General features: G+C 46.3%; 6 protein-coding genes across 6 annotated transcripts in view; 4 read left to right on the top strand and 2 right to left on the bottom strand.

Annotated features, from left to right (window-relative positions):
* Nucleotides 1–7,829, top strand: part of LOC131889447 (uncharacterized) — a 15,982-nt gene extending 8,153 nt beyond the window's left edge. The window contains exons 3-6 of the mRNA XM_059238542.1: nt 1,978–2,515; nt 3,101–3,286; nt 3,378–6,117; nt 7,086–7,829. Of these exons, the coding sequence (XP_059094525.1) occupies nt 1,978–2,515; nt 3,101–3,286; nt 3,378–6,117; nt 7,086–7,615 (3,994 nt within the window). The 3' untranslated portion in view covers nt 7,616–7,829. The remainder of the gene's footprint in view (nt 1–1,977; nt 2,516–3,100; nt 3,287–3,377; nt 6,118–7,085) is intronic.
* On the bottom strand, nt 1,606–3,050 carry LOC131888929 (DNA-directed RNA polymerase II subunit RPB3-like). Its single transcript, XM_059237884.1, has 3 exons — nt 2,637–3,050; nt 1,937–2,559; nt 1,606–1,865 (listed from the first exon to the last, which is right to left on the bottom strand). Exons 1-3 carry the CDS (start codon nt 2,671–2,673, stop codon nt 1,689–1,691), a joined length of 837 nt encoding a protein of 278 aa, XP_059093867.1. The 5' UTR covers nt 2,674–3,050; the 3' UTR covers nt 1,606–1,688.
* A 2,039-nt stretch (nt 7,830–9,868) lies between the features above and the next one.
* On the top strand, nt 9,869–14,082 carry LOC131888925 (testin-like). The gene is made up of 5 exons (XM_059237881.1): nt 9,869–11,651; nt 12,198–12,572; nt 12,680–12,758; nt 12,845–13,092; nt 13,213–14,082. The coding sequence occupies exons 1-5, from the start codon at nt 11,010–11,012 to the stop codon at nt 13,876–13,878; spliced, it is 2,010 nt and encodes a 669-aa protein (XP_059093864.1). The 5' UTR covers nt 9,869–11,009; the 3' UTR covers nt 13,879–14,082.
* A 1,229-nt stretch (nt 14,083–15,311) lies between these two features.
* On the top strand, nt 15,312–16,813 carry LOC131888930 (phospholysine phosphohistidine inorganic pyrophosphate phosphatase-like). Its single transcript, XM_059237886.1, has 3 exons — nt 15,312–15,962; nt 16,029–16,128; nt 16,201–16,813. Exons 1-3 carry the CDS (start codon nt 15,830–15,832, stop codon nt 16,763–16,765), a joined length of 798 nt encoding a protein of 265 aa, XP_059093869.1. The 5' UTR covers nt 15,312–15,829; the 3' UTR covers nt 16,766–16,813.
* Nucleotides 16,804–18,428, bottom strand: LOC131888928 (protein SET-like). Its single transcript, XM_059237883.1, has 3 exons — nt 17,410–18,428; nt 17,243–17,333; nt 16,804–17,046 (listed from the first exon to the last, which is right to left on the bottom strand). Exons 1-3 carry the CDS (start codon nt 18,411–18,413, stop codon nt 16,924–16,926), a joined length of 1,218 nt encoding a protein of 405 aa, XP_059093866.1. The 5' UTR covers nt 18,414–18,428; the 3' UTR covers nt 16,804–16,923.
* Nucleotides 18,429–18,561: 133 nt separating this feature from the next.
* On the top strand, nt 18,562–21,194 carry LOC131888927 (regulator of MON1-CCZ1 complex-like; the record flags this gene model as incomplete). The annotated part of the gene is given in 2 exon segments (XM_059237882.1): nt 18,562–19,274; nt 19,351–21,194. Coding segments are annotated over 2 exon segments (1,934 nt in total), but the record flags the coding sequence as incomplete, so codon positions are not given.

Raw genomic sequence — 21,194 nt, 5'->3', positions numbered from 1 at the left:
CCACCAAACAGCTCTGAATTGCAATTTGGTTCAGTGAATGAAAGATCAAACCATGGACCACGTCCCTCAGGGACCTTCTCGAAACCTCGTTGTGAAGAATTTGAAGACTCCTTGATTATGGACTAGTTATTTGGTTTAAAACTAAAGATGGCATGTTCAGTTTCATACATGTGTATACACACAACAGCCATACAATAAAGCCCTGTGGACTTATGAAAAAGGCTTTATTCACCTTGTTCCTAAGTCTTTAGATGTGTTTGCTCTTGTAGCAATGGTCAATGATTTTTAATATTCTAAGTTTGTGAAGTGAGTAAAACTTCGTTCAAGTTAATTCACAAAGATAGTGGGTGGTGCTTGTCACATTTTACAAACATTTGAGAGAAATTACAACTTAGCCTGTTTCACTAATTTAAATACTGGTCTTACATAGTTTCATTCTCTTTGCACTCAATCCTGGTGCCCTGTATTTGAAGAATGCAACAATGAGGTCAGAGCACCATTGCAGCTAATTTTGAACCTTCAATTCTGTTCCAAAACATTGAGTTTACATGGATCCCAGACCCAAACTAATCACATTTTTGTAAATCCTTGATCTTTAAGAGTTAGTTCTAAGGCTTCACCAGATTCAAACTAGGTAGCTTTAAATATAAATATTAGAAAGTTGGTTTAGATCTGGCGTCTAGGTAAACTCATTGCTTTGGAAAGGAATTGAAATTAAATTGCAATGGTTCAATCCATTCCTATCTAATCAAAAACGAGACGCATGTAAGGTAAGGGTGAAAAAGTCCGTCATCTTCTTTGGATGGGTCATGGTGTTGAGGATGGCAGTGATGATTCTGTAACGCAATGCTCCAAATTGATAATGACGCAACTTAAGTACCGAAATCGGACTCTGAAAGTCCGTTGGACTCGTTCACTCACTCTCCTCTCACTCAGCCAGCCGGCAACAAAACAGAGAGACAGAGGAGGCATGGGGCATGAATAGAGCAACAACACGCGGCTAGAGAGGGTCTCGTTCACCGCGTACACCCCGTACACCCCCCAATGGATCCAGAAAGGACAGCCTACATCACAGATCATACAATGATATTATTTTTATTATATTATTTCATTATATGATCTGTGGCCTACATACGGTGCAGTGTAGCACTTGATCCATCTGAACGATCTGAACGCACAGCTTTGTTTCAGACGGACCGGCGACGTTGAAAAAAGATGAGATAGAAAGTGAGGCGGGTTTCATACATGGTGTCGACCAAAATAATGGATCGCCTCGACAACAAAATCAATGTAAAATTTGCACAAAGTCACCTCATCAGAAAATATGTCAGTAAGAATACGGAGGGGTTTTGGAGAAGCTCAGCTATCGCGACAAAATTTGCATCCTCTCTGTCACAAAGTAACCAAAATAATAAGATTGTCTACCGTCTAGATATCACACCAAATGGCTTGATTTGGGCATGAATTTAACAACGAAGCAAAGAAAACCGCATGGCTATCCGGCGTAAGGGCTTGGTTTTCTGTGTTTTCAATAGTTCTTGTTTCATAGGATGATAAAATGCTACAAGTTTTAAAATAGGAATGTCCAAAAGCCATTGAAGAATGTCATAATGTCTACCCTATTTATTAATCCTGGAATTTATTGGCCATGACATGATGATGAAGCGGCGCAGATTGACGCTTAATACTTAGTTGATAGTGAGAGCGTCACTCTGCAACACTTGGCTGAGTTCCGTCTGGAGGTCACTCAATTTCTTCTTGAGGATATTCGTACCCATGAGCACTACGTTCTCCGGCTTCAAAGAGCCCACGGACTCCACCGCAAAGTAAAACTTGTTCGGTTTACCCAAAAAGTCATACGGCGCCTAACGGTCAGGAAAAAAAAAATGGAGTTAAACAAAAAACATCGCTTCTAGCGTACCAACTCATGTCTGACCTCAACTTGGTTTTCATCAATCTCGGAATACTCCGATTTAGGCCATTCTTCCGGTTTCGGATAGAGGGTGTGTCTCAGGGCATTGTCCGGATCATATTCAAAAGACACACCGGCCGTGGGGTTCCACTTGGCGTGCTCCTTAGCAATGCCTTTCTTGGCATAAGCCCGCACCTTGAGCTCTTGGCCTTTCCTCAATTTGCAAATGAGGATATCATCCGATTCCGTGCCTTGGCCGTAATCATGGGCATCGTCATCGTTATTTCGCGACGTGACCGGGATGACCCGATTATCGCTGGACTTGAGATCAGCCGTGGTCACGTTCCGCGTTTGATCCTCATTGCATTTCACGTCCAACGTGAACTCGATCGAGCAGTCGGAGCAGAAATCCGTGCAGTTGCACTCACGACTGTACTGCATGGCCTCGACAGCCTCATCCGAGGTCAAGGGGATCAGGCCCAGACGATGAGCCAGGAACTCGTCCGAGAGGACGGTGGAGTTGGCCTCCAACTGAATCCAGTCAATGGCCATAGTGGGTGTCTCGGCAATCATCACCCGCCGCAAAGAGTTGGCCACACTCAGGTCCGTGTCCTCCAATTGAAACTTGACCAACTCATCACTCAACTCTGAAAACGACTTAACGGCGTGAGCGAGAACTGCTCGACCGAAACCATGATGAGTGAGGAGGATATGATGGGCGTACCTGTGATGTTCAATGACGGCTGATTGGCGTACGGCATGATGGATGATCCGGAGTCAAGACGAAAGACGAGAAGAATACACCCTAGGATGGGGTGGTCTGGCGTTCTGCCTGGATTGAGACTGAAGACAATATTGCCCGTTTCCCCGGAATTCAAGACAGAGACCACAGAGAGGAGGCTGCTGTCTGAAAGTTACACACACAATAATAAGGTTAGGTGGACACCATGCTAAAACGAAAGGGGCAAGAATTGGCCTAAAAAATTAACTTAGCACTCTCAACCATTGAGAAACTCTAGAAAAGTGACAGGGAATTAGCAGAAAAGAAATATCGGGCGAGATTTCTCACTTCGTTGCATATTTGGAGCGATTAAAACAGCCCTGTTCTGAAGCGAGTGCCATGAGAAAACATGTCTTGTTGACATGAAGCCAGAAACTGACGGACTAGACGGACTAACTGACTGACAGACAAGCCCTGCTGGCCCAGCCCCGTTCAAGGTGTTGAAAACAGAACGACTTTTTACAATCTGCATGGCTTCGTCTTCCACGGCCTCTCTGGCCGATTTGGGCGTGACTGTGTCGTCCCTGGACCCCATGGTCTCGTCCCAGTCCTCGTCCACGGCTTGGATCCACACCGTCTCCGTCTCAGACAATGTAAGCCTTGAACGTTGTCCTTGGCCTAGCCTTGTTTATGTATAGATTGTTGATGATACGCCCCTATCTCGGTCCTCTCTTTCATGCTCAGTTTTCCAATGTGGTCGTGTCGGACGCCTCATCACTCTCCGAACCCATGCTCCTCCCGTTTTCCTCGGTCATGTTACCTTCGACGCCCACCGCCGGGATCCTCAGTAGCAAATCTCATCATCCCTTGGGCAAATTTTCTCACGAACCGCTATTGACCAAAATGCCACCCGAGGATCATAATACGGGCCCCCTCGCGGATATTGTCAAAAGCCCATTCTTACACTTTGAAAGCCAATCCTCGACCTTGGGGGGTTCAGGGTTAGATTGGGGGGACTCCAAATGTCAGACCCCGACCTTAACGACCCTGGCCTCGCCCATGATGGGCAAGCGGAGCAAAGTCAACCATTCGGTGTTGAATCATCCCAGCCAGCCACTCAACCTAATTGAAGGCCATTCTGAACCAGCCAAGACAATATACATGATTTCAGATGTCAAAACCCCGACCATGGAGCCGGCTGGCCTGAGTATCAAGCTCCTCGATGAGATGATGCCCAATGGAGCCAGCACTTCGCACCATAAACTCATGCCAGGCAATTTAAGTCTGGTCATGCCCTCAGTTACGCCCACCTTGGTTAGCACTAGCAATCCGGTCATGAGCAACAGCCTTTTTGGCTCACCCCATGTGACCGACTCATCTTACCCGTGTCTGACCAAGATGGTCACGAGCAGCCAAGATATGAACTTGTCGCTCCCGAACTATGAGTTGGTCAGCGATTCCTTGGATTTGTCACTCTCTTTCCCCGGATTGACCTCCCCGACCCCCGCCAAACTCAAGCCTCAATCCAGCTTTTCTTTGTTGGAGCCCATGAATATGCGATGTCTCTCCGAAACCGCTGTCTGTCAGCCAGGCCCCTCCCCGCGAGTGATTGAGGATGGCTCTGGGACGTCTTTGAGGCTGCTCAGTAATGCAGAGCCCGTTCGATTGATGCCCGGTGGACGAGAGCAAATGACGGCCAGTCCCCAAGTTCGAATCATGCCACCCAAAACTCCGCTCTCGGATCAACAATATCACTTCCAATTCATGGATAATGGGCCTAACTATGCACCTGTGCGTTTGATCCCTCAAGCCACGTCTCATTTAACGTCCACCTCGAATGTCAATCATCAAAAGCAGCAGCAACAACAACAACAACAGCAGCAACAGCAACAGACCCTCCATCGAAACAAATTGATTTTAATGCCCGAGCAAACGTTAATGGATGCCACGCCCAAAGCTCAACCCAAGTTGTATTTGAAGCAAATTTTCAATGGCAGCGTGTCCTCCATATCATTGCCCAATCCCTTATCCGGGAATTCAGAACCAGTCAAGGAGAAGAAGAATGTGGTTCAACCCATATCTTGCTTCAAGTGCACCGAATGTGGGTTTCTAGGCTTGTCGCACAAGCAAGTGGAGGATCACGCTCTCTTCGAGCATGAATTTGATCTGACCGAGGACAACGAAGAATGGCTGGTGGTGGCTCAAAGGGAGTCCATCAAATTAGAATGCCCATTCTGTCCAAACAAGTTCAATGCTGAGGGATCCAGATCGTTCAAAGTGCATGTCCTGGACGACCACGGCGTGAATGAGACAGAAGCGGACAAGCATTTTCGAGACGGTCATCAGAAACGCCGAACCAAAACCTTGGAGTGGATGAAGGCCAAACGAGCAGAAGAAAAGGAAGAACGCCGCCGCGCCCGTAGAGACGTCCTCGAAGCTTATGTGGATGAGCAAGGACAGTTGCGGGTGAGAAATACCACGAAGGGTAAAAAAAATATTGTGGACGACGTGGCTCCCACGCCCACCTCAAGCAACGCAATGAACACTCCAAATGTGGATGTGAGTGCCAACGAGTATGTAGATGCTCTAGAAATCGGCAAGAAAATTGCTAAGTCAAAGAAGCTTGCCAAGTTGGGATCGCTACCGGACCCTGTGCCGCAAGTGGATGAAAAGCAAAAGCTATTAATTGGCTTGTCGCAAAAAGCGAAGAAAGGATCTGCCAATGCTCAACCGGATGAGGATAGTTCGGATGATGGGGATGATAACGACCATGATGATGAAGATGATGAAGAGGACGACATGGACATTGACATTGAAACCCTGGCCCCTGTTCTTTTGGATCCACTCAAGTCAGAGTCCACAGATCAGGCTGGCGGATCCTCATCCTCTCCAATATCACGACGAAAAGTGGGTCGACCCAAAGGCTCTAGAACTGTGGGATTGACCAAACTGAAACGAGTCAATCGAAATATTGAACTGAGTGATGAACGAATGGGAACCGAATGTGGACTCCATGCTTGCGCCAACCGATTCAAATGTGCAGACAAGTTAGAGTACCACCGAAAATGTCATCTCAATAGCGAAACACTTCTGTGCTTGGAGTGTCAAAATGAGTTTTCACATTGGAAGCCATTAGCATTGCATCTTTGGAGCAAGCATAAGATTGATATGGAATTGTTCAAATGTGATCAGTGTGAGGTTTTTCGAAGCTTCTCAAACGCCAAACTTCAAGCCCATAAGGTTTGTCACAATACAGAGCGGACTTTTTTGTGCGACGACTGCGGAAAAGGATTTAAGTCAAAAAAGAACTTGCGCCACCATCAGCAAATTCATCGAAGGAAAAATAACCCGGACGAGAATCCGGCCAAATTTGTTTGCCAGATTTGTCAGCGGGCCTTCCGTGAGTTCCGATTGCTCAGACATCACACCAACAACGTACATGAAAAGCTGAAGCCACATTTATGTAACTACTGCGGATACTCAGGTAAGTCAGCCAAACAGGCAGAAACTCGGAGACAGATTCATTTTATTTTTCACGCTCCAGACCTTCAGAAATTGAACTGCGCATATTTTTCCACGTTTTAATTGCAAAGCCAACAAACTACTTTGTTTCGCTCGTTCACGGTAAATTTCTGGTTAAAGCGTTAGCGCATGAAAATTATTTCAGTTACGACTTCCGAATGTATTTGCCGTGAAATGTTACCTTGGCATACGAGGAAGCTAAGCCATTCCTCGTAAAAATTGCATGAAATTCTGCAATTGATTGGAATGAAATAGCCTTGAGATATGTAGCAAGAAACAGCACGTACTATGTTTTGTTCTAAAAATGAAAGAGAGAATCGCTCTTTTTAAGACTTCATTCTCAACTAAGGAACGATAGATAAACGCCGCCAATCTAAATATTTCAAGGTGTGCAAAGCCTGTCACAATCTTGTGAATGAAAAAGATCGCACCTTTTACTCACTCTTCTCGTTTGTACTCAAATGAGATCTTGCACATTGCAAGACGAATCTCCAGTCGTTAATGGAGTGTCTACAAGTAGCTTTGGGTGGCTGACCTTCGTCTGAGCAAGTCATTAAGACTCCTCTTCCGACTCCGTTTTCTCGTCTCACTCACACTTTCGTTGGGAATGCTCTTGCCACTGTGCAATCGATACATTGCGCCTCTCACTCCTCAATGATCCTATTCGGGGATAAATCTCCGCCAATCTAAACGCAATCTGTCCCCACTGGCATTGAGAACGAGAAAAAAAGCTCTTTGCGGTTGGTGTGAAAGTGAAAGCTTTCATTGAAAGAATTCAAAATGTTTGCCTTTGCGGAGAGTTGCGTTCGTTCGATCTCGCTTGTTTTACTCAGTAGCGCTCAAAAAGCAAAGAGACACTGAAAAAAATGAAATGCTACAGATTTGGTTTGATGTATCCAAGTAATAAAATAAATGTTTCTTTTGTACCAGCATCGTCCAAGTCAAGTTTGAAACTTCACTTAAGACTTCACACCGGAGAAAAACCATATTCCTGTGGGGATTGTGATTACAAGTCCGCAGACCATAACAGTCTACGTCGTCACAAGCTCGTACATTCCGGAGAGAAACCGTACAAATGTCAATATTGTGAGTATTCAAGCATCCAGTCTCGCACCTACATGATCCACCTGAAGAATAAGCATCCGAAAGAAGCCGAATCTCATCTCTTTCATTGCGATCAGTGCATGTTCAAGACGGTGAAGGAGGGGAATTTTCTCACACATTTAGCAGAGCACAACCGGAAATCTCAGAGCACTTCCAAAGAATTGGCAAGAAAGGTCAAGACCGAATCCGCAGACTCAACTACTCTGACGCCGACCAGTGTGGTTGTGGTTGTTAGCTCCAACGACACTTCCACCACGCCCCCCATATCAAGAGTGTTGTCAATGGTGGGGGATATCAGCAGCGAAATTGATCCCAGTGGAGGGATTCAAATTCATTCCTCTGAATCCTTAGATTGAGGTGAACGATCTACTTGTGCTATGCATGTACATTTTTGCCTTGGCTCTAATTCGTTCATGTTTGTTGGTGGATTGTGGGAAAGCCCTGTCAAATGTCTAGAACGGCTGCCGAACAACAATAAACAATTCATGAAAGGTGGGGTTTTCTGCCAAGCATTTGTCTTGCAGACGTGATTTAAGTTTATTCAGGAATAAAAGTATTTGGTTAATAATTCTGTTTCTTTTCAACGCTTCAATGTATTCCAATCAAATAAGTGTCAGTTTTTTCGGACTTCCTTAGCGCTTCTGGCAATATAATCTCCAGCACTTTAAGATGAAATATTTTAAAAAGAAATTAACCTTTTGGTGAGGTTTAAAAAAGTTTCTTGTTAAAAAAATGATGGACCACCCTCTGTTCCCTAAATTCTTGAAAAGTGAAACCTTTGGCTACAGGACACTTTTTGGAACTCAGTTTTCTGTTCTGACCTCTACCTCTTCTAATTTAAATCTGGGTTGGTTGTTCACTTCAATTTGCATCGTTTTCGCTAAAAACATTGCCTTTTACAGTATTAATGTGTTTTTTTTCAGGTTTATAGGAGCTACGAAATATTCGGGTATTTTAAATCCGAATGGAATTTTAGCCTTCATATTTTCAGACGGGCTATTTCTCTCCGATCTCCGCAAACGTGTTAGTTACATAAAACGGTGCCTCAAAATAAATAAAATGCGATTTATTCTAAATAATTGGAAAAATAGGGAACAATTGATTCGTATAACAAAAAGCGAACTATATTTGTTCGACTGTGTCTCTTTAGCCAAGACCCGTTGGTCATACTCCTCGTAAAATTGATCTAGTGGGCAGTAATCGGCTAAGTGCGGCCCCTTGCAATTATTTAGTTCCCTATTTGGTCTACTTTTAAGAGCCTCCAAAACCCAGACGCCCTTGAATAATGCAAATAAATCACCGGCAAACTGTCACAGCCGTACTCTAGGCGTAACGAGTGCTCGAGGGAAGGCGTTATCCAAAATATCTCTTGAGATAATGGGGCCCTAGATTTTAGGCATTTTACCGGTGGACCAAGAGTGAGATGGTGTGTCTAATGGGATTAGCCAACGTGGCTTTGGAAGAGCAAGATAAACACTCAAACAAAAGCTCTCCAAACAAAGCTTAACTTCGCGGTTAAGGAGAGGGGAGAAAGGGCTTGATGTGTGGTGGGCGATGGAAATCATGTGCAGAGTACTCGGAATAGATCCCGTTGTTCTCTCCACCCTTGGGCACAACGTGTACTCAAGTTAAACAAAGGCGACTTGTCACGGCCTCCATCAAACTGAGTAGACAAGGAAACAGAGACGACGAGCTGACAAGGACCTCACTTTGACATTTAGCTGTCCAACAAAGTTGTGAAAATAAACTGAACCCCCTGGAACTGTGCGCCACTGTTCTCCATCATTATCGCCTGGATATGGATCTGGAAAAATAAGTAAATAATTTCGTTTTTCCTCCATCTGTCTGTCCGTCCGTCAATAAAGGAAAGATCCCGAGGATATGGAACAGCAGCTAGCCTCGCAGCGATCGACGGGGCTATGAACATGTTTTGAATGAACATATCAGCTTGCTCAGGGGCGTGTGGAAAGTCAAAAGTCAAAATGTATCATGGAAAGTGGATCGAGTGGAAATGCCATTAGCAAGCGCACTCTGCCCGCTCTCTCCCTGACGTTTTTAATGTTACTGTTTTTAATAGCGGGTGCCTCAAATCAAGAGCTCAAAAACAAACTGGAAAAATGTCTGGCTCCCTGATCTGGCCAATTCGCTTCACAGAATCTCTGAAGAATGATCTTATTCGGCTTGGCTTGTAACTCAGCAATTGGCTAGGTGGGGGTATTCATTTTTGTTGCACCTGAGCCTTGGTCAAGGAGCACGAATTTTATGGATGCCCTGCCCCGGCCCTTGAGTGAACGATCGACCGACCTACCGACCGACTACCATGTCATTCAATTCTGGAAAGAAAGTGAAATCTTTCGCCATTTCGTAACCCACACCACAGGGTGGAGAGGGATCATGATCCTGAACATGAGCCGCTTCACTTGGCCTCCCTCAAGTGCACTCAGTAAGAGTGAAGTCGTCAGCATTAGCTAGAAATCGGAGGACAATGCCTTGGGATCTCATCTCTGTCGAGTATATGTGCAGTATGTAGCACGGGAAATCATTGGTGTTTCCCCCTCTTCCTCGGTCGTTCGGTCGGTCGTTCGTTCGTTTGTTCGTTGATCGGGGAAATGAACCGGTACCGTGCGCAGAAGAGAGCCGGTAGGAGGGTGGCAGAGATGTTTCAGCTCAGTGAAATCCTGGTTCCTCGCTTTGACGGCAGATCGGATCGACTTCACGCATGTACATCCCTTCGTTCTCAGCTCCAAGACGACTGTGGGCATTGAAAGTTAGCCTTCCACCCAACTGTACATGTGTAGGTACGAACGAACGTACGGTATATCTGGTGCATGTAGCAATTCACGAGTACATACCGTACGTGCACCTATGTAGCATGTACGTCGGTAGGATCATTGCGAAGATGTCTTACGTTAGAACGAAAGAGCGTTGGTGGAGTTGATGGTGGTGGTGGTGGTGACGATCGTGATCGCAGCCAAATTGCAAGCCCAACAGGTGAGACGATGTCAATCGAAGTCTGTTCTGGCCAGAGCTTTGAAATTGTGTCTCCCATTTCCTCCAGTTTTCGATCTTCTTCGTACGAGCTAAATCTGTGCAAAATAACTTTAGTTGGCCAGATATTCATCTCATGTCTGCAAATTTGTGTACGTCCATGCCGACAAATTTACGCCTGTGCTTACATTAGAAATTTTCCGCACCTGCGAACTCATTTCATCAAAGAGTAAGACTGTATGCGTTTTCGTGATTGTAATTGCTGGGAGATTGTTTCTCTATCCGAGGCAGGCAAAGCCTCCAAGTGTCAGTGATAAGTTTCTCGCTCCCCTTTTCTCTTCTCTGGTGTGTTTGGAACAACTCTGGAACATATCACCTTGGTCTGTTTGCACTGCTCCAGTGCTGTTTCCCTCCCCCCCCAAAGTTATATTGAGTGGCCTTCATTTGTGTTCCATTCTCTCTCTCAGTGTCTCTGTGTCAGTGAGTGAGTGCGTGCGTGCGTGCGTGTGTGTGTGTCCCTCTCTCTCTCTCTTGGGCTCATTTTGTCCTGGTAAGCACCCGTTGGCTGAATATGTGGGCCTGATTAAGAAGGGCGCCTTTCCATCGTCAAGGCTGCGAAACAGATTTCGACTAGGACATTTCTCTTCGTGCTCTCTGTCACTCGGTCCCTCATTCTGTTCCGACCTCCCTCAATAATCTTTGAGGGAAAATAACAGAGAGGGAGAGAGAGCTCTTGTCAGAAACGAAAGCGTGAGGGTTATTATGGCCTCGTTGCAGACAGCAAGACTAGGCCATCGAACCAGAGCGTCCGGGATGGCCTCTCCTCCTGTTCGTCGTCGTCCCCCTCCTCCTTCTTCTTCTCCTTCTACTTGTTCTTCTCCTCCCTCTCCCGCTCCTCCTCTCACGATGTCCACTTCTCCCTCATCCTCGTCCTCCTCCTCCTCGTCGTCCTCCTCGTCGTCCTCATCGTCGTCGGTGTGTTCCTCGATATGTTCAGGAGGAGGCCAGCGAGACACTAGAGCCATCCTCATCCTCAGTCCGCCAACCGTGGTTGGGAAGTGCAAGATAACAGAAGAATTCGAGAGGCTCCTAGGTCTGGATCCAGCTAGTCGAGCGAATCAGAGTAGCCTGACTCTGTCCCCGTCGTTCAATGCTCCTCCCCGACCACTCTTGGGATGTTATCAGTGTCAGGAGTGCCCAGGATTTATAGTGCATAGCCGACGAAACTCATGTTTCATTTGTAACTGCCCTCGAAGTGTTCACAACTTTACCACCAGCCTTCAAGGGCTTTGTCGCTCCAAGCCACCACTCACGGATTCGTCCAATCTCAGTCGCTTGATCTCGCGTCTGGAACAAAGAGGACAAGTCCCCATGGTCCATGAAGGATACGCTTGGTCTCCACCTGTAAGTAATAACTAATAATAGGACACATTCATGGTATGTTCAGTAGAATAGGTTAGCAAACCTCGAACGAGTAACAGAGCTAGAGCTTCATCCAAGAAGGTAGGATTATCAATACTAGCCTAACGTTTACAAAGAATTGCCTCAGAGTGGCTACCAAGTTCCTTGAATTAGTCTTATCTTTTCCTTCAATACGCGTTCTTCGACTGGTTCGACTTCTCCCGTCGGTCTAACGTCAATGTTATGAACTCTTATCGCAAGTATTGAATTCTAGGACAGCCTGAAAGCTTCTTTGGATGATAACCCCCGAAAGGAAGGGAAACGCTTGTTACGTTGAACTACCTAGTTGTCGATCATAAAACAAGAGCTAGAAAACCTATGCATCTATAGGTTTTGTTAAGTTTGAGCGTTAGTGCTATTAATAGGAATGCCTACTAACACCTCTTTATGAGCAAATGAAAAGTTGGACGATAAAATTACAAATTTCAAATTCGCTTGACCCCTGATGTGAACGACGTAACGCGTGTTATTCTTTCATCTTTGAAACAGGGCCTGTCGGCATCCAAGACTGAGGAGTGGATGCGATTATTACCGGACTCGAAGGTGCCGAAATTGAATACCTCCGGCGAGAAGCACCGTGAAATGCAGCTTCAGTATCAGATTCCTCGTCAAGATATCTCGTTGAACCATTGTCATCATGTGGACAAAAAAGATCATCATTCCTTTGAAAACTTCACCAAAGCTCGCAACGACATCGCCCTGGATATAGCCCATGCCATCGACAGTATTAAGGAGAACTCAGTATGTCTGAAATGTCAGAAAGTCATCTTGGCTGGAAGCGTGGCCGTGATGGCTCCCAAATTTGGACTCAACACTCATTGGCATCCAGCCTGTTTCACCTGTGCCACATGTGATGAAATTCTTGTAAGTCCAAATCTGCCATTTCCATTTGATTGAGGCTCGTGATGACCAAGATTGCTTTGGTGTCATCCATTCAACTTCTAAACAGCTTGTCTTCGAACCCGTTTCAGGTTGATCTCACATATTGCGTATTCGACGAAAAAATCTTCTGTGAGAGGCACTACGCGGAAAACTTCAAGCCTCGATGTGGTAAGCTCTTGATGAAAACTGAAACTTAATTGACCTGACCATAGAACAGTTGCCGAACTGAATTGTGCGTCATTCTATCTATGCAGGATCTTGCGATGAGCTGATTTTCTGCGGAGAGTACACGAAAGCTCTGAATAAGGATTGGCATTGCGACCACTTCTTTTGTTTGATGTGCCAAACTGTCCTCACCGGAAAGACGTACGTCCTCACCGAGGATAACCAATGTTGCATTCCATGTTACGAGAAAAATTTCACCCACTCCTGCCAGTTATGTCAGAACAAAATCGGAATCCAGGAGAAAGACATGGGCTACAAAGAGATGCATTGGCACGAGGTATGTACATTGTAGGTGGAACGTACTGTATGTACATACACTACGAAGGCGGGAACAGGCACACGTTCACGCGAACATCGCTCACAAATTGAAAATGTGTCAACTCATTTGTTTCTCCAGGATTGTTTCACTTGTCAGAAGTGCAAGGGCTCTCTCTCGGGCAAACCCTTCGCTTTGAAGAACACCTATGTCTTTTGTGGGTCGTGTTATGACTCGGAATTCGCTTCCCGGTGCGCCGCTTGCGCCGAACCTTTCAAGCCCGGCACGAAACGGATGGATTACAAGAATCGCATGTGGCACGAGGCGTGCTTTCACTGTGTAATATGCAAAGTACTAGTGGGTACTAATCCGTTCATCATTCCAAACGAAACGGATGTGTATTGCGTCAAATGCTTCGAGGACAAATTCGTCACGAAATGCACGAAATGCAAGAAAGTCATGACCACCGGCGGCGTGACGTTCAAAAACGAGTCTTGGCACCGCGAGTGCTTCACGTGTACCAATTGTTCCCTGGTCCTGGCTGGTCAAAAGTTCGCTTCCAAAAATGATCAGCCCTACTGTGCCAAGTGTTACGGGGAACTCTTCGCCAAACGGTGCACCTCTTGTTCCGAGCCCATCACCGGGACGGGTGGGACGCGTTTCATTTCGTTTGAAGGGAGACACTGGCATTCGCATTGCTTCAAGTGCGCCATGTGTACCCTCTCAATGGCCGGCAAAGGCTTCATCACGGATGGCGAGGATATCATCTGCCCGGATTGTGCCAAGAACAAACTGACTGGGGTGTAGGGCACCCCAGGTCCGATTGTATTATCTTTATCAAATCATTTGCCGTTGCTGGATGGATTGCCAGTTATGGAATCACGCCAACAAAACAACCCAGTCATAAACACCTCGGTCTTTTCCGACTGTTCTTTTTCTTCTTCAGTCTGCCTCGGTCAATTTGACTCGTCCAATTGGCGATGCAAATAAAAGCAGCCTAGTTCGCTTGTAGTTGCATTAGTTCACACAATTAGTGTCATCTTGGGGACGAAATTGAATACGGAATATTGGACTTTATCACCGTGGTCCAACGACAAAGAGCTCATCCGCCGGCATAAAGACAGGATATCGTTATCGTTTTCGTTGAGGCGGTGAATGTCACGTTGGCTTCTCCTCCTTCTCAGCTCCTCAGCTCTTCAGCTCTTTCTTTTCCGACTTTACTGAGCTCTAATGTACTAAGTATAACAACTACTGCGCATTGATACTTCCATTACATACAGGAGGAGTGGAGTGGGCAAGAGTGTTGGGGAGTCGGAGGCGTGGAGTTAATGTGACAGATTTTGGCACCGGTTCAAACCTCGATCTGACAACTTCACTCCAATTTCTCGACATTCGTTCCAGTTAGTAAGGAACGCATCTCCTACATTTTAGCCGCAAAGATTATTACGTACAGACAGTACACCCCAATTTCAAAACTGATCTGCTTGGGTGGTGGGAGTACCCCTGAGTCATTTAATCGCCCTTTCCCCACATTAAACGACGACTCGAAGCGATGGAGAAGGCAATGGCATTGGCATTGGCACGATCGTCTCATCCACGAGTCAATCTTGGGGAATGCTACAAAATAAACTTGAGTGAAAATCGGTGAGAACCGAGGAAATCTTGCATTTTACGTGGCCAGTCGCAATCGCCAGGAAATCCGTTCCCATCTCGAGTCAATCTCAGAGATTAATATCCGTCGGATACTCAAAACTGTCTTGATGGATTGATCCCGTACAATACTCAAAAAATCCGAGTCTACGTGGTTTATACTTTAGAATAAATCGAAAACAAAAGGCCCACATATGCAAGTAAGTCATGCGTGTGCGTGGCTTGTTGTCTCGTTCGTTCCCCGAAAATCCGAAGGTTTGAACGCTTTCTCGTTGTTTTTTTCCCTAGGCAATATTCTTAATTGGGTGAATACGTCAAGAGTTCCGAGCCATTTTGCTCAAAAACTCACGAGAAGCCAGCGTTTTAATCTCTTCACGGTTGACGTTGCTTGATCGCTTTTGAGCTCTCTAGGGCCTAGGCATTCGCGGGAACAGAAAGTCGGCCCCGAAAGTCGGCCCCGACAGTTTGTTCCATCCGTCTTATCGTGCTCGGGCCAGGTGCAAGCCTCATAAAACGACGACCCGAGATGTTATCAGTCAAATTTTGACCTCTTCACAACGAACCGACCTGAGATTAGATGAGACTTTTGCGGAAGAATGGCTGAAATTGTTTCACAATCGGACATTCATTCCTCGAATTTTCCAGAAATTCAAAAGCTCGTCGATCGGACTTTGGAGAGCGTGCCAGGAATGGTTCGATTTGAGGTCGTCGTAGTTAATTGATCTTGGAAGCAAAGAAACGTTGTCTTATCAAATTGAGTTGAGAACTGGTGGTTGATGGAACTGCGACTCAGACTCTCAGATGTGTGGCTGAGTTGCGCCACCATTCTTCCTCGTGTCATAATTTTCATGCCTCAATCAAGTGTAGCCTGAAGTATTAGAGACTCCATACATCTCTCCTAGCCAAACCTGCCCGATAATCCGTGTAGCAATCTTGGTACGATGTATTCGCAGATGACGTACGGTTTAAGGTGAAAAACAACAATCCAAAACGTCAGGTCACAGTGCGTGTTGAAACGATTGAAACACTTCACTACCTGGAATCTCTGAATATTGACGCAACTGACTGAAGATTCACGGACCTGGATGAGATATCTGTCCATGCCATAATGAGCTTCAATGGAAAACCCATTAAGGGTGTTCTCTTGGACATCACCGGTGTTCTAGCCGAAAGCAGTGCGGAAGGAGATGGCCAAGTCATTTTCGGATCAGTGGAAGCCGTTAAAAAATTAACGGATAAAGGTCTGCTGAAGCATGGAAAGAGCAGAAATGAAATAAGTCCTGGAGTGAAAGTCTTCCCTTTTTCAGGAATCCAGGTTCGATTCTTGACCAACGAAACCCAGCGAACCAGGCGGAACTTGATGGAAAAGCTCCATCGACTCGGGTTCTCCATGAACGAAACCGACATGTAAGCAAGTCAATTGAGGATCGGTTTCAATTGTATTTGCCTTTACCTCTTGGTTCTGTTTTGTCGACATAGATTTCCACCTGCCTTAGCCATGTCATCCATTGCTCTGGAGAAGAATCTCCGACCTTTCTTACTCGTCCACGAGAACGTTTTGCCCGATTTGGCGGCCATTCCCATCGCCGAAAACTATGACAGTGTGGTCATCGGGGACGCGGTGGATGAATTCTCCTATCAAAACCTGAACAAGGCCTTTCGAGTACTGATGGCCTCGGGAGGTCCTTTGTACACCTTGGGGAAAGGGCGCTTTTACCGTGAGGATGGAGAACTGACCTTGGATGTGGGTGCATTTGCCGCGGCCTTGGCCTTCGCTGCCGATCGAGAGGCCATTGTGTGTGGCAAACCCGCCCCCAACTTCTTTGCCACGGCCATAAAAGACATGGGCGTTCGAGCCGAAGAGACGCTCATGGTGGGCGACGATATCGTCTCTGACGTGGGCGGGGCTCAGGCGTGCGGAATCAAGGGGATTCTGGTGCGCACCGGAAAGTTCCAACCGCAAGACGAGAACCATCCGAACGTAACGCCCGACAAAATTGTGAATAATCTCGCCGAAATAGCGGATATAATCGTATCCGATTAAGTCGTGGTCAAAAAAGGGTTGGCAATACAATAAGCAAGTACGAAACGACATAGATGGATTTATTTCTACTGGAATAGGTAAGTTCCAGAATATTGGAGGACTCGCGTTCCGCTTGATGTATCGTACAGATTCTTTGTTGGGCTTCTTACTGGATTAAGTTAGGCGGATTCAGAGGCTGGGGCGTTAGGTGCATTGGCCCCCGAGCCATCTTCTCCACCACCTCCGCCGCTTTCCTCGTCATCGTCGTCACCCTCTTCATCTTCCTCTTCTAACACGACCACCTAAAATTCATCGACATTCATCGTTCGTTATCAAAAAGTCATGTCGGAATTTACGACAGTCGTAAACTTGACCAAAGAAGCATCTTCAAAACTTCAATCCCCAACTTAGTCATGGCATGAATATGAAATAATAACCTTTCGGTAAAACCTCAATGGGAAATCTCACATTGGTAACCCAAATGTAACATCTACATACCTCTTCTTCATCTTCGAGATCGTCTTCATCGTCCTCTCCTCCATTTTCGATCTCCACATCCGGCACCAGAAAGTACTGAAGAGGGTTGGGCCTAAGATTATACAGAGTAAAAGAAGCCCTATATGATGGGGTTCATCCTTCTTCTGATCATCCGTTCATCAACTTACCACATGTCGTCTTTGATGACCTCAGCTACATCGTCGGCCGAGGGTTCGGTGTTGTCATTGAACCATGTGAAGAAGGTCCGGTTCTCGAGCACTCTTTTCCTTCCGCCCTTGGAGGCGGCAGCCTTCATGGCGGCCTTGGCCACCAAATCTTGGCCCTCCTTCCATTGAATGAGAGTGGAAATAGAGGCCGGATCGCCGGAGGAGCCCAATTGAAACTCCTTGGTGAGAATTTCGTTGTCAAAGTAGGGGTTCTTATCGAAGTGCAGCTTGATGCGATAGCCGGACTTGATATCTTCGTATTCCTCGACTTCGAGTTTGTTCAGATATTGCAACGCCTCCTCCTCGTCCTCTTCAATGATCGAGGACACTTGCGGGTGATTGATGAAGGCCGTGAGCCAAAACTTGGGGATGCGCTGGATGATTTTGTTTCGTCGCTCGTAGAAAGGCCGTCGAAGTTTGTTGTACTTTTGCTCCACCTTCAGGATCTCCTCACTGGCTTTCTCGTTGAGCGCATCGATCTCGTTCTGACTGGAGTCGATCTCTTCCAAAGCCTTCTGCGTCTCCTCGTCAAAATCCTTCTCCTCCATGGACTCGTCGGCCGACACGCGCGCTCGCTTGGCAGGCGAAGCCATGGTCGAATCCGCCCCACCACCCGCTAAACCCGTCGTTCCGTTATTCTTCGTGGCCGTAGCCGAGGAGGAGGTGGTGGTGGAAGTGATATTCTTGTCCTCGACCGTTTCGGCCGTCTGGCTAGGTGAAGGCTCCATGTCGGAGGATGGGTGGGGTGGGGGTGGGGGGCAATGCGGTTGTCCACTGACGGCAGGGGATCCAAGGAGTCCAAAGCCAAACACGATTGTGACACCGGTGGTTCGGGGTCCGCCTTTGAAACTGCGGATTGTTGTGAATCGGGAAGAGATTGCTTCATTCACAGATTGATTGCAGCATGCCGGCCGGCCGGAGCTAGGCTGAATGGGCGCAGAGTGACTAATAACATACGCTGCCATGGGAACGATCAAAGCTTTTATTGTAAAAGTAAAAGTACATACATCCTGGAATTCTAATGCTTGAATCTAGTATCAAAGCCAGTGGATGGCATAAATACCCGATGGTGTATAGTTTTATTTGATTAGTGAGCGTTTGATAACATAGGTGCGAGGTAGTGAAATACTGGAGTGTGGTTGAAATAGCTACCCTGAAAGCATTTCCATTGGCGGAGAGCCGGAAGAAAAGGGACGCTATGGGAACACTGACAAAAATCATCCGGGCAGGTGCACTGTAAATTTTTGTTTCAGGTTTTTTAACTTGCCTTTATTGAAGGCATTCCTATTTCACTTCAAATAGCAATCTGATATCAAATCTGATGATTGGATCCATATGAAAAGCTTTCCGTCCATTCATTTCTTTATTACATGTTCGATATTTTCCTCGTATCAAAGTGAGGGTAGCGGATGTGCCATATGATCAAGATACAGACTTGACTCTGTTCAAACACAAATCTTGAAAATTTAACAGAGCCATGTGACAACGTCAAGGTCATTTTCATACATTCATCCATTGAGCTACTTTTTTAGGTCAAAAGCCTTTTTTTAATTTGGCCACAAGAATTTAAACTATTTTTGAATGGCAGTTCACGGCAGCCCTGATTGAAGGCAAACCATAACAAAAAGAAGAAACGAACACTCGCCAAACTCCTACCTTCCTTCATTGCCTCGAAATAGACCTCCAAGGGTTCATCCTTGATTGCCTCCCTCGTTCCTGGTATTTCCAATAGAAGCATGAGCCTGTGTCTACCTTTAAGAGAGCCCGTGGCCTTTGAACCCGTCGGCAAAGTCACCACGGTCTTCTACGATGATCGCAATCACCAGGTATGTCCCGTTCTTCAAAGAGCTTACACCCATCCGAATGAACTCGTCTCAATCTACGAGTCCCGCTTTTTTTCAGATCTTTTCGGTCCGTTCCGGAGGAGTGTGTGGGATCGTGGTCAAGGGCTTTCAAGAGGAGGACCACGCTACCTTCCGATTGGAGAGTCAGAGCCCCATTACAACTATACAAATCTCGCCTGATGCGCGAGTTTTAGCTTTGCAGCCTTCCAAGAGCGAAGTGCGATTCTACAGCATTCAGGAAATGGGACCCAATGGCCAATTGGATGGTCGCTATTTCGCTCAATCCTCGAGAGCGAAAACCGGGGCCATGATTTTGGGATTTGTTTGGCTGAGCCCTTCCGAGATCGTGTATTTCACGAGCCAAGGCGTGGAAATGTTCTCGGTGTTATTGGATCGGCGGTTGCTCAAAAGTTTGCGGTCTCACGTTCAAACCTTGTCTTGGTACGTGTTTTGTCCGCGATCATCACTGGCAGTGGCAGCATCGCAAACCTTGACCAATTGGGTACAGCCGTTCTATTTTAAGAACGGTTGCATCTATAAATTGCCCAAGATTGAATACGACGGTGGCACTCTACAATTGAAGGAGCGAGACGTGTCCATCTTGAACCTGTACGATCAAACTTACATTGGGGTGGTCGTTCACAAAGAGGATTCGCCCGTGGAACTCCATTTGTATGCTGTGACCAAAGAGTTCACGCAAGTGAATAAAACAAAAATTCTAGAGATGCCTGTGCGTGGCCAGATATCGCTGAACGTAGTCGATGATCTAGTGATCATCCATCATCAGGCCTCGCTGATATCTTATTGCTTTGACGTGTCCCTAAGTGGAAGCTTCGATGGCACCGCCACTCATTATAGCCCGATCTGCTCGGGTCAAGTGTCCTTGGAGAGTGATGAGCTCTTCGAGATGTATTCGCCCCACTGGGTCATTTTTCGGCCCGACGTGATCGTGGATGCCAAAGTTGGACGAATGTGGAAACTGCACGTGGCAATCAATACGAGTATCGTGGCCGAAATTCAAGAATTGCCCAGTGTAGCCTCATTTCTTTTGAACCGGAGCAATGCCAAGCAGGTTCTTTTGGATGTGCTCCTACAGCAAATTCCTGAGACGAAGCTCTCCACCCTCCGCAGTGCCTTTGACATGATCAACGAAGATTACTCTCACTACCTCACACGACAAGCTCAACCTTCAATAGCTTTATCGGTTCATACATTTACCACTTCAAGTTCGACCAGTTCCTTGTTCAAGTTGAGCAACCCGGAAAAGGTTCCCTCAAAAGTGGTTCTAGAGCAAACCGATTTCTACACCAATCTTTTCTCACCTTTAAGAGAAGACGTGTTCTGCTACGACATTGAGAATTGCGAAGATGAGGAGGCTCTTCACCAAGAGCAGAGCCGACGGCGGAAGCGATTGATCGGCGTGCTCACCGAATACACATCCAGTTTGATGCAGGTCAACATTTTACCTGAATACTTTCTGGACGAGCTGATCATCAACCTATATGTCCAAGGGCAGCAATGGTATCAAATCCAGCAGCTCTTGCAATATCAGGTGATTTCAGATTCCAAACCCATGGCCTGTTTGTTGCTTTCATTGGAAAAGGTATTCCCAGCTTCTTACCAATTGGCCATGGATATGCTCCATCGTTTGACGAATTCGAATGAGGAGATATGCGAAATCTTGCTCTCAAAGGGTAGAGTGACGTCAGCCTTGCTCTTCGCCCACTCCAAAGGCTTGGACCACGTTCCAGCCAGAAAGTTCTTGGAAGCCTCTCTTGAATCTGAAACTGATCAAGATTTTTACAACGTGTATGATTTTTATAACCGCAAGGATCTTATCCGACCTAATCTGAAGAAATTCACAGAACTGTATGAGCGAAAGTGGCGAAGAAGAGGCTTTGG

This window comes from Tigriopus californicus, chromosome 10 (assembly GCF_007210705.1).
Source record: "Tigriopus californicus strain San Diego chromosome 10, Tcal_SD_v2.1, whole genome shotgun sequence".
In the NCBI taxonomy this organism is placed as follows: domain Eukaryota; kingdom Metazoa; phylum Arthropoda; class Copepoda; order Harpacticoida; family Harpacticidae; genus Tigriopus; species Tigriopus californicus.
Note: the sequence above shows the minus strand (reverse complement) of the source record. Positions and strands in the feature narration are given on the sequence as shown.